Source organism: Rhipicephalus sanguineus, chromosome 3 (genome assembly GCF_013339695.2).
Source record: "Rhipicephalus sanguineus isolate Rsan-2018 chromosome 3, BIME_Rsan_1.4, whole genome shotgun sequence".
Lineage (NCBI taxonomy): Eukaryota > Metazoa > Arthropoda > Arachnida > Ixodida > Ixodidae > Rhipicephalus > Rhipicephalus sanguineus.
In genome coordinates this window covers 193,292,072-193,304,457 of record NC_051178.1, presented here as the reverse complement: position 1 = coordinate 193,304,457, position 12,386 = coordinate 193,292,072, and the positions used below count along the sequence as shown (strand labels likewise).

The 12,386-nt window shown below is 49.4% G+C and overlaps 1 protein-coding gene across 2 annotated transcripts in view; it reads right to left on the bottom strand.

Annotated features, from left to right (window-relative positions):
* Window positions 1-12,386, bottom strand: part of LOC119387959 (protein cordon-bleu) — a 205,898-nt gene that overhangs the window by 144,697 nt on the left and 48,815 nt on the right. Inside the window, exon 1 of one of the 2 annotated variants that reach the window (XM_037655547.2) lies at window positions 1,244-1,762. The exons of the other annotated variant lie outside the window; for it this stretch is intronic. Within the exon in view, the coding sequence (XP_037511475.1) occupies window positions 1,244-1,317 (74 nt within the window). The 5' untranslated portion in view covers window positions 1,318-1,762. Of the gene's footprint in view, window positions 1-1,243; window positions 1,763-12,386 lie in introns of those variants that run through there. 2 annotated transcript variants of the gene reach the window in all.

Genomic DNA, 12,386 nt, shown 5'->3' with positions numbered 1-12,386 from the left:
CCTACAAGGAAAACCAACAGCCTTCTTAATTAACGTTTACTAATCACCTTGCCAAACGGACCCAGGAAATCCCATTTAGAGAAAAGCGATTTGATGAAACGATCCGAACAAGTTTCGTGTAGTTTGCTTGTCAAACTGGAATGCATTAGCAGCAAAAGTGTTTTTGCGTAATCAACTGTACGGTTGGCTGAAAGCTCTCCTTGAAACGTACGCCGCCATTTTACGCAGAAGGTAACGACAGCTTGTCCTTAAAAACAGCTGCGAAAACGGCAACAGCTAACTAATACATCGCGCACCGCTTCAGTGCATCTGGGTGTGCGCAATCCTTTTTCTTTCTTTTTTTCGTGCACATAAGAAATCACGTGCAGGGCTGCCAAAAAAAATAAAAAAAAAAAACGAAAGCCAGGAGCTTTTGCGCTATACGCCCACGAAAGCCAGGAGCATTTTGCGCTATACGCCCACGCGCATAGCCGCAAAATGTGCCAAATGTTATCAGTTACGGCCCGATAACGAAGTGAGCCATTACGCAAACGCGACGAAAAGTAATTAAAGGATAGGTGAAGGTGCGGGGGGGGGGGGGGGCGTGAAATTAAACGGTTACGTCAGATGCCATAAGCGCAGTGTAAGCACAAATATGTCAATCACGTTGGACATCTCGTCAACATCGCCACTGAAAGTGCCAACATAAATACAAACATATAGGCACTGATGTATGCGATAAAAGCAGCGATGAGCGAGGGTGCTCTAACGGCTAAACGACTTCATTAAACATGGCAAAGGTCGTCATCATTTTGACTACTAATCTACTCGAAACGTAAGAAACGTCGAAATGAGGGAAATGTCAATCGTATGACTCGGAAAATCGTATCACGCGCGTAGTTAGGTATCTGACCTTACCCTTAGAACGCGGGGTATGCATCAACAGAGCGGTACAACGACCGAATCGAAGGCATTCCGCGCACAAACAACGTACTACACATACGTGACAACAGAATGCAACGAGGAAGGAGAAAAAACAAAAAAAGACCATACTAGAATTCCAAGCGCTGTACGCGCGTCCGTTTTGAACGTAGATTGACCTCAAGCTGAACTCTGGTGTCAAACTGTTTGACACGCTCAAGGCCAGATCAGCAACGAAGGCCGCCATGGAGATGAGCAATCCGTTCAAGCTTACGAGTGTGCATCAACGACATGGCAATGTTCGCGAACGACACAGCAAGTTTGACACGTCGTCTCGGCTTACCTGTCCTGCTTGGCCGGCGCCGAGACGGAGGCATTCAACGTCTTGTCCATGCAGGAAGTCTCCGACGCTGCCATGGCTCTTTCTTTCGAGAGGTCAGCGCGGTTCCTAGACGAGCAAACCGACCAAGTAGGATGGCATCCTCAGTCGACTGGCGATCATGATTCCCGATATTCCATGAGACGTCGTCGTCGGCACAGCCGCCACGGCTCGGAATTTCCGACCACAGAAAAAGAGCGAGGCAGGCAGGCCTCTTCGGAGAGCAGTAACACCTGGATGCCGCCGCGTTGGTTGGTGCTTCGGCTCGGCAGAGCTCCGTCCCGCACAAACTAACCTTGTTTCACAGCGATCCACAAGTCTTCGACGAATTCCGCGCAGGTAAATCGACACCGTCTACGCGGTTACGGCTCCGTGCGGGTCGCTTCGTAGTCGAGGAAAAAGAAACGCCGGCGCGCTGGCGTTCAAAACAAAACCGTCGCCTTCGACACTCGTTTCGTCGCTGCTTGCTTCTCCCGGTTGCCGCGGTCGCCAAGGCAGCCGTTGTAGCGGCAGCGTGCGCGAAAGCAACACGTGACGCCGCACGCGAGCGCGGCGCCTCTGGCGAGTTGCGGAGAAAGCGCGCAGGAAACAATCGTACGCGCGGAATTCGAACGTTGCTTGCGGAGCAAACTCACCCGAGTCGACGAACGTTAACAGGAAAATTTCTTCGGTTCCATAAAATCTGCCTCGCCTATGCTGTGTATGAGAGAGAGAAGGAATGTAGGAAAGGTAGGGAGGTTAACAGACTATGCGTCCAGTTTGCTACCCTACACACGGAGAGGGGGAATAAGTAAATACGACAGCTCAGCGACCTTTGATAACTTACGAGATTCTGCCATGTCTTCCATCGTGCTGGTTATCAGATGCACGCTTGCTAAAATTGTAAAGATGAAGATGAATGTCGTTCGGCAAATGAAATGTCATATCACGTGCTCTCCGGGCAAAAGTGAGCAATTCAGAGACGTTAGTCTTCGACGTTTAGACAAATCGATTAATGTTATAGTTCCCATCATGGGCGTCAGCGGTATTTTGTGTTAGGGGTGTGCCAGCCCGCGTTACATCGCGGTGGGGGAAGAAAACAGGGGGGGGGGGGAGGGGGGAGAGAAGCAAGAACCCCCTGCTGACAAATTTTCCAAAAATTCGCCCCGATGCGGTCTGGAAGCGAATTGAAGAGAACTTGCTGCGCGGCAAAACCGAATATCCACCAGAAGCTGCACGAACAAGGTACGACAAAGTGTGGCTTAGAATCGAGATTGGTTTAAACATCAAATCCGCGAGAACGAAATTTCTAATAAACGTGCAACGAAACCGCCGGCCAGGCAGACGCGCGCTTCCATTCGCGCAGCGTCCTCCGTCCGCGGCACCGTGTCGGCATCTCGTGGCAAGCGGCAGAAGCGCGCGACTACCGCTGCTCCTGTTTCGACTCGAGGGTGCTCCACCGCACGGCACTCCTCGACAAGAAATGCGCTACGTAAACTGACCTTGGAAAGGTCACCTGTGAGCGAGCGCCGGCGGTAGCGCAGCGGCGGCAACGGCTGCTGAATGCCGGGGTCTCCCTCGCTCATCAGAGGAAGAGGGTGTAGCCTGTAAATGCCTTCGAAGCTCTCTCGGCGCGGCGGGCGTAGTCGCTGCCAGAGAAGCTTCCGGTTCGGCCCCTAATGATTACCGGTTCACCGTTCCTAATATGCGCAGCGGGCTCTTGCGCGAACCGTCCAAACAACGCGGGAGATGCACTTTCCACGAAGCCACCCCCCTCTGTCACAGAGAGGAGCCCCCCGAACCTTTCTGAGTTGCCGCGGCGACCTTTGAGCTCGACTGTACGCTTACCACAAAATGTTGAATCTTTCTTTGTTTCTCGAATATAGTGTGTAAGGAAATTTGGGGAGGCTGCCGCCCACCAGTGCCCCCCTTTGGCGCCGCCGCTGACCATAACCGAACTCAACGACTATAGCCATGTGCGGCCGTGCTATAGCCACTCACTCACTTCGGCAATAATTAAAAATTCTCCATTGCTTGCAAAGAAAACACCAGGATGATAAATTACGTGGAATAGAAGGAAGGTAATGTATGTATACATAGGGTCTGGCGAGTGGCTCGATCGCAGCACTTATCTCAACGTAGGGAGGTCGCTTGCTGTTTACTGCTTAACGTGTCCGTAGAAACTTCCGCTCTCCAGCACAAACGTGTTGGCTTCGCTTCGAGCGTATGTGCACTCTCTAACACTCGAGCGCTTGGCTGAGTGCGCGCGCGCCGCTGACCTTCGTTCCAGTTTCACGCACAGCCGATCTCGGCAGGCAAGGCTTTGGCGAGATCGCTTTCACCCGAATCAAACTTGCGCGTGCACCGCGCCGGCGTATATAGATGAAGTGTACAACTTGTCTGTAGACTTCTTGCAATGTGCGCGTCCTGGGTATAATTGGGAGCGGCTTCGCGTGAAAAGCAAGGGAGCTGACACGCGTGCCGCTCCCAAGCCGCCATTGTCAAGCCACCGGACGCCAGAGCGGTGACGTGGGCAAAGGCCGGACGAGGAAAGTTCTGGCACGCATGCACACCGAAAGAGAGAGCGAGATTAATATTTCAATTAACTAATTATGTATTAATTGCGTAGAACTGACGAAAGGTCTTTTGAGTAGTTGAGTACTTCTTTTGCCGCTGTTGGTCTTTTTGAGGACTACAATGACTCTTTTGTGTATAGCTACGTGTGTGCGTGATTCTACTTGTTATTTGTGTGTATATGTGATCGTTGTGTACTTCATAGTCGACACCCGACACCTGGAGTAGCAAGCCAGGCGATGAAGCAGGCTAACATCTCCGAGCTAGTCGTTAAAAACTGTTATGTTATCTCTCTGTCTTCTTTTGGCGGGCACTACATAGCTCGCCCAATGAAAAGCTAAATCTTTAACAGCTCGACTGCTTGGTTATTCCCTGTCACAAGCACTTGACAATACTTTTTTTTTTCAATTATTCTGCAGCTATTCCTATTATGAAGAAAAGAAAACCTGTCCCACAATGTGGGATCTACTCCAGATAACAAAAAGTTAAATTAGCAGTATAGTCTCTCCCAGTCAATTTTATGACGCAGTGACAACAAACGCCTTTCCGCAAGCGCCCGTTCCCGCATCGCACGGTGGGCGTATAATTGAGTTGAAGTACGCCCACATAGGTTGAAATGTAGTCAACGATGTCTTCGGAATGTTTATTTATTTATTTATTTATTTATTTATTTATTTATTTATTTATTTATTTATTTATTTATTTAACTTTACACGTGGCTCGATCGTGGTGCGGAGGTTTGAGACTGCGCGTGCATCCTCCTGCCTGTCTGCTTGCATGCCTGATAGCAGCTTCGAAAAGCATTCCGAATTCGTTTGCAGAGTGATGGTCGGCGTTGTGAACAAGTTATCTCTAGATTTACTATACGCAAGGCTTCCGTAAAGAGTAACTTCAGTTACTTTTGTAGAAATTACCTCATTGTTAAATTGTATGAGGAGGGCATCCGGAGGTGTATTACAGAGCTTAATATAGGGAAACGCAAAGAAAACATAGCACACTAAACGACACTAAACGAACACGAGACAGGTTACAGACAGGACAAGCGCTTACTTTAAACTGAGGTTTTATTGCAGATGTAATAAAACCTTATTTGAAAGTAAGCGCTTGTCTTGTGTGCATCTCGTCTCATGTTTGTTTAGTGCGCTATGGTTCCCTCCCTTCTGCAAAGAAATGCAGACAAGTGTCCCATAAATCGCGCATCCATGACACCAGTATAAGCACACGCACGCACGCACACACACCACACCACACCACACCACACCACACCACACCACACCACACCACACCACACCCACACCACACCACACCACACCACGCCACACCACACCACACCACACCACACCACTCACTCACTCACTCACTCACTCACTCACTCACTCACTCACTCACTCACTCACTCACTCACTCACTCACTCACTCACTCACTCACATTGGCTTTTGCTTGCTTCGGACTGCTCTGAAAAGAGAGAGAGAGACACCCAGTCAATACCACCGCGTTGAGATACGCTTCAACAGTTCAGTCACGCTTCGCACAATTTCCCGTATTTGTTTGTTTACATTTGTTTCATAGGCAACTTGGAGTAGCCAGCTCATTAGCAGCGCTGTCTCCCAAAGCCGCCGCTAACGAATAACAACGAACGCGGCAAAGACCTGCGTCCTTGCAACCCTATCGTGATTTGAGGCTTTGCAGCCTAAATGTGTCACCAACTAGTCCCAGTGTCATTGTTGCTTGACGACTCCCTCGCTGGAACTCGCAGGTATGCCGAGGACAGGTACGCGCGGCGTCCCGTGCGAACGCCCTCGCCGACGACGCAGTCGCCAGCGACACGAGAGGGCCAAGGCCGCGCAAGCATGCGGCGCGCTAGCGGTTCAGTCAAGCGCAGTGAGCAGCGCCGATAGACAAGGGGCACGCGAGCCGTGATTAGCGGCGGGCCGCTGCCGCCAATGGAATGGGAGCAGAGTGCGTGCCGTTCGGGTCACGAGCGGCTTCAAATGGCCACCGTTTTGGGCCGCATACAATTAAGCGTGGCCTTTTAAAAGCCCTTTACGTCCCCTCATTAGCCACGAAAAGTTAAAAACAGAAGTTGATGAAGTTCTCGAAATACCGGTGCCCTCAATTCTCCCAATGACTGCTGCTGCCCCGCAACTTTTTTGAAGGCGATGTCTCCCTTCCCCTCTCCCAACCCGCCACGGTGGTCTAGTGCTTAAAGTGCCTGACTGCTGACACGAAGGTCGCGGGATCGAATCCCGGCCGCAGCGGCCGCATTTTGATGGAGGCGGAATGCTGGAGGTTCGTGCGCTTGGGTTTAGGTTCGCGTTCAAGAACCCCAGGTGGTCGAAATTGTCCGGATTTCTGCACTACGGCGTCCCTCACAATGATATTGTGTGTTTAGGACGAAAAACTCCAGTAATTATTACGCGCCTCTACCACCAGAATTACGCAACGGTCACGGTGTCCGATTTCTGACGAAAACTGTGGGCCGATACCGAAGGCAGTGCAGTATACCAGAACGCCTATGTCATGTGACTTCAGATACCGTATTGACCTGCCTACTTTGTGCTCAGATCTAACCCAGTCCAATTATTTCTTTTGTCTTAACGTGCGCCTCTGTTTAATAGTGCGGTGAAATAAACTTAAGTGCCTGACTGTTTCCACTTCTGGTATTCTTTACCACCATTATGCGTGACAAAAGTTTAATCACATGAATCAACCATTTCCAGCCGTATATGTATTCGAGTTATAAATCCGAGATAAGCAATTTACGTAACCGCCCTCCCGAGTTCGTTTTTATAACGATTAAAGGTAATATGCACTAGAGCCGTGCACGGGCCGCATTTTCGAGCCTGAGCCCGGCCCGGGCCCGCTGACTGCGTCGAAGGCCCACCCGAGCCCGACGCTAAGCCCGCCCGCCCGGCCCGGCCCGACCCGACGCACAAAAACAAGAGCCCGAACCCGTTCCGGTGCGGCCTCACATTATGAAGGTTTCCTGCGGAGACTATATATCATTTTCCGATAATGTGACATTTTATTTAACATATCGAAGTTAAACATAAACACAGGACACGTATGTGACAGTCACTATATACACAGATTATAAGCTGTCGCGTAAAAAAAAAACAAGCTGTCCAATTATTCGGGCTTCAGCGAAGTGTGCGCTTCTGCATCACATATCCCGTCGAACTGAAGTTCCGTTCGCTGCTCGCCCTGGTGGCCGGAATCACCGATATCTTTTTCGCAAGCATAGCAAGTTTGGGATATTTGGACTGCGTGTTCTTCCAGAAGTTTAGTACCTCATAAGCAGGATAGGAGGATGATTCCACAGATAGATAATCACAAAGCTCATCTTGTGTGACTTCACCTTCTCTCCTTGCGTTTAAAGTGGCTAAAGAAAGGAGAACCGAGAAGGGGGGGAGGGGGGGAGGCGCGGAGAAGACACCACGTGCTGGAAAACAACTCCGGCACGACGTCGATATTTTGGGCTTGATTCGGGCTTTGCACCTCACCCGGCCCGTGCGATAAGAAATAATGTACCCCGAGCCCGGCCCGGGCCCGAGATGAGAATACGTCAGCCTATCCGAGCCCGGACGGCGGGCCGGGCCGGGCTCCGGCTTTCGGGCTACCCGGAGCCCGTGCACGCCTCTGATCTGCACCACAGTGTATACAATGGGTCTCAAGATGATATAGCAGATGCATAGATATTTCGTCATGTTTTTTTTTTTTTTCATTACACTTGCAAATCGGCAAGTGGTGTTCACGTACAGTCGCAACGGAAAAATATTAGCGCAAGTGACTGGTTGCCGGAGCGGCGAAATTGCGACATGCGGCGCTGTTGTTGCCGAGCACGCCGATAGCGAGAGTGCCAAGCACATTCCATTTTCCAAAGCAGGGGTGGCCGGCGGAAAGCGCTCCAACAAGCAGCTTTTTCGGGGAAGCTGCGATAAAGATACGTTTGCTCGCAACTCCAGCAAAAACAAAAAAAAGACAAGTCATGTGCATAGCCACGTCTGCCGATAAGGAATGCACAAGCGTTTATTTAATATGTTGAGTGGTTGCAGTGAAAAATTAGGCGCACGGTCAAAGGAAACACGAAGACACAGCTGTGCCTTCGCTATACAGCAGTGTGTTCGTGTTTCTTTCCTTCGTCCGTGCGTCTAATTTTTCGCTGCAACCACTCAACATGCAAGATCACCAACTAGCCCAGTTGCAAACCATTGTAACGTTTATTTAAGATGGGGGTTTTCGGATGAACCAACAGCAACATGTGATGCTTTCTTCCGGCCATCCCTGCTTTAGAAAATGGAATGTGCTTGGCACTCTCGCTATCGGCGTGCGCGGAAACAGAACAGCGCGTCGCAATGACCGCTCCGGCCACCAGTCACTTGTAATTTTTTTTTCCGTTGCGACTCCACACCTGGCTTTCTCTGGTACATAGTCGCTTAATCGCGTCGCCATGTTTCATTTTAAACGACTCCTTACGCGAAGTTGGCGCAAAGCTGCGGCGAGAAGCGTGTACGAGTGCATTGCTTTTGTTACACGCAGACGTCCGAACGTCGGATAAAAAAAAAGAAAAAAAAGGAGTACACTAGGTTGCGCGCACTGCGTGTCTTCTCTTTTTCCCACGGAGAACAGTGTCCTCCCTCCCGTCCGTACACCGTTAACTGTCGCAGAAGCAAGTCGCGCGACCGTTAGCTTCGCCTCTTCACTCCGGCTCGCTTTCTTTTCATTCTCTTCCTCTTCACGTTTCTTCTTCTTTTTTCTTCGCAATGGCTGCCACTCTATAGCAAAGCAGCAGCGGCTGAGGCAGCAAAACAATCGTCGCCCTCCTTCTCCCGAACACGCAACTCGTCATAGGCGCTGAGAGTTTTCGCTGCGGCCGAACAGCTTCCCATGCGACCGACGAGACCCCGGTGCCGCGCAACCGCGGCAGCAGTGGAACACTGGTTGGTCATCAAGTTGGATGGTTGGGATTCGGCGCGGTGCTCTAAACGCGTCGAGGAGCTCGCGACGCGCATGGCCAGACTGCGTGTCTTCTCGTTCTTCTGAAGAACGTCACGGTGTACGCGCTCCCGTTCGCGGCTCGCTCGCACAAGCCGCAGAGCTTCCAACGAAAAATACCGCCAGGGAAAACTTTGGCGCTTGTGTCTACGGAAGCTAAATGCAGTTTAGTCAGCTTGGGAGCGATGGTTATAGTTTAGTACTCTATAGCTATCTAATTTCTTGACCGATTGACAGTCAGTGTGAAAACGATGCGTATAGTTCGAGTACTCTGATTTATTTATTTATTTATTTATTTATTTATTTATTTATTTATTTATTTATTTATTTATTTATTCATTGATTTATTTATTAATTGATTGATTGATTGATTGATTGATTGATTGATTGATTGATTGATTGATTGATTGATTGATTGATTGATTGATTGATTGATTGATTGATTGATTGATTGATTGATTGATTGATTGATTGATTGATTGATTGATTGATTGATTGATTGATTACTGAGACCGACCGACTGACGGGGTTTAGCGCTTCAGAGATTACACGAATTATACGCTAATCATCCCAGTGATAGACACAACCAAATGAATCGAACAGACAATTAGGCCAGGGAAGCATAGAGGACGTTAATTGACTTGTTTAACTGTAATGCAGTAAATGTGACGTAAATTGAAGCGAAGTGGACGAAAAATCACCCGTTCCGTCGGTAATAATAATAATAATTGTTGGGGTTTAACGTTCCGAACCACGATATAATTATGAGGGACGCCGTAGTGAAGAGCTCCGAAAATTTTGACCACCTGGGGTTCTTTAACGTGCACCTACATCTAAGAACACGGGCCTCAAGTATTTTCTCCTCCGTCGAAAATGCGGCCGCCGCGGCCGGAATTCGATCCCGCGACCTTCGGGTCAGCAGTCGAGCACCACAACCACAAAGGCCACCGTGGCGGGTACCCATTCCGTCAGTGGGATCTGAACCCACAACCTTCGAATTTTTTCGATGCTCTGCCAATTGAGTCGCGACGGAAGGCGCTTTACTGTTCGATCCATTTGGTTGTGTCTAACATATCAAACGAGCACCTCGAAAAAAAAAAGAATCCCTTTCTTTCATTCAATCATTCCAGTGGCATCAGCGAACGGTCGAAGCGCAAGTGTTGACTTCCGAAATTTGGTGGTGCGTGTCAGTCGATCCCAGAAGCCATGAGCCCAAGGTTGCGAGTTCGATGCCCCTCGGGCGACATGCGAAATAGTGTGTGTCGCGTCGTCGAAAGACGGTGGGCATGTCTCAAGACTCTGCAATCCATTCAGCGTGCCCACGCTCTACGAGGCCAGGGATCCTTCGAAGTTTCGAGCGGACGAGACTGCGAAGGTCCGTTTTATCTTCCGCATAGCGCGAAACGCTGTCGGGAGCTGCCCCCGCAGCGAGAGACAAGGCAACGCGGTAGGCGACCTAGGAGGGCGCAGGGCAAGCGTGGGTAAACATGTCAGCGAAACCCGGACAACCGCGGGCGTGGCGTGGCGTCTTCTGTTGAACGCTTTCTCAAAAAGAGAACCCACCTGCTTTCCCGTGCCCGTTCTCATAGGCTGCTTGAAGTTTTATTTTGTCTTGAAGTGTCCGACAAAAAGGCCATTTTAACGATAACAGTCGGCAGATAAGCCAAGCAAGGTATAGTTTATGACTGATAATTTACTTTATTTATTAGCACACATAGCAAAAACAAAAGGCGGGGATTATATTTGCGATAAACTCTGTATTCTAGTCCACCCCGGTGGCACGGTGGTGACAGTGCTCGGCTGCTCACCCGAAAGTCTCGAATTCGATCCCGACCGCGGCGGTCGCATTGGGCTAGTTGAACGATTGGGCTAGTTGGTGATGGGAAAATTTTGAAGCATTTTGCATTAAAAAAGCGGGAGACAGGTACACTGCCTCACTGGCCCTCTCGATTAAAGAATGTATCTTGACAAGCATCTACACATCGATATGTTTAGCTAGACGCGACGGCGACACGTTAGGAAGGAAGAAAGAAGTGCGTTGCTCCGTTGAGAGCTGTTCTGCGCATCACGTGGTCAGGTTGTATACGTTGTAAATATGGTATCTGTTAGTTGAGTTTAGCGCTCGTTCCGTTTGTTTCTTCGCCTTGTCCATCGTCTTTTTGGGAGCTACTTCGTTTTGTCTCAAGTCTGCTTTCTTAGTTCCGCTTAATCCAGTTTCTCGCAGAAAAGTCAGAAAAATGCGAGACGCTTCTTTCCCTTACAAAAATGTATGTAGGCAGTACTGTTTAAAAATGGGTTTAGACAGTCTATAGACTGTCTAAATCTATTTTTGTAAGGGTTGAGCACAATCCGCGGTCTTTCCGAGAAGACTGCGTGTTTAACGCGCTCGTGGCGAAGCCTTATGTTGTAAAAAGACTTGACGCTTCATCTATATATATTATAAACGGGACCGGCCTGCCCACCTGCATGGACGTTCAGAGTCGCTGAACACATAATCCTTTCCTGCAAACGCCTTTGTCCCAAAAGGAGGAGGTATATGGAAAGCAAGATACATAAAACGTGCTCAAGGGAGTGTTAAAGGGAGTGCTAAAGGGAGCGTTAGTTCCCCCATACTCTCACTGGCTTCTTGTCGGCTGATTTCTTGTGGTTAACAACAGAATCCAAGCCCCTCGACATGCCGCGCCAAAACGCTCAGTTCTCGATTCTGCTTCGGTGCATTCATCCGCGTCGGCCCAAGCAAAAATCGAAAACTGAGAAATAAAACCTAGTAAAGCTGCAGTGCGGTCGGCAAGACGCTTTGCTCAAGGACAGGCGCTTGTTCGCACCTGACAAGGTGAGTCAAGTTCGAGCGGAAAGTAACGTGACAGGCATTACGCAACGTTACAGAACTTGTTTTCGCATAGCCAATTGTTACAGTCCCCGCACGTGCGTGCGATATAGTACGGTTAACCTTGACTCGTGAGCCAATTCTAGCACATTAGCGTTTGACGTGCGCGAGCATGTCTAAGCTGCACTCTCAGCGGAGAATATAAACCCACACTCGTGGCATTCACCTCACGTTCAAGTCAGAAAGGAAAGCCGGCCGTGTATAGTCGATCGAGTGAGAAGGAAGACCAGTCATCGCTTTTATCTTCCTATATACTCTTCCGTAGCGTTACAACCGGCTCTCCGAAACAGGGTACAAAGTCGATCCTATACGATCACAACCGAATGTAACGTGGCCGGGCGAAAGATTCTGATATGGCGGAAACGTGGTGGTTGACCGGACGGGAGAACTTCGAGTCAAAGCATGCACAAGCCTCAACAGTGTAATAAGATCAGATCTCTCCGCTCAGATCAAGCGATCAAAAAATTTGCAGTGGCTTAGCTCGGCTATGCCAGGATATACGTATCGTTAGCAAAGGTTCAGCTGATTATTCTTAGCTTTCCAGATTGTCTAGGATTATTAGCCTTCTTCTGTTCATTCTTCGTACGCTGAACCCATAACTGCCAGGCAACTACTTCGGGATCCGATTAGATAAGCTTCTCGGATCTTCTGCGCCGTTGAGCAGCATTTGC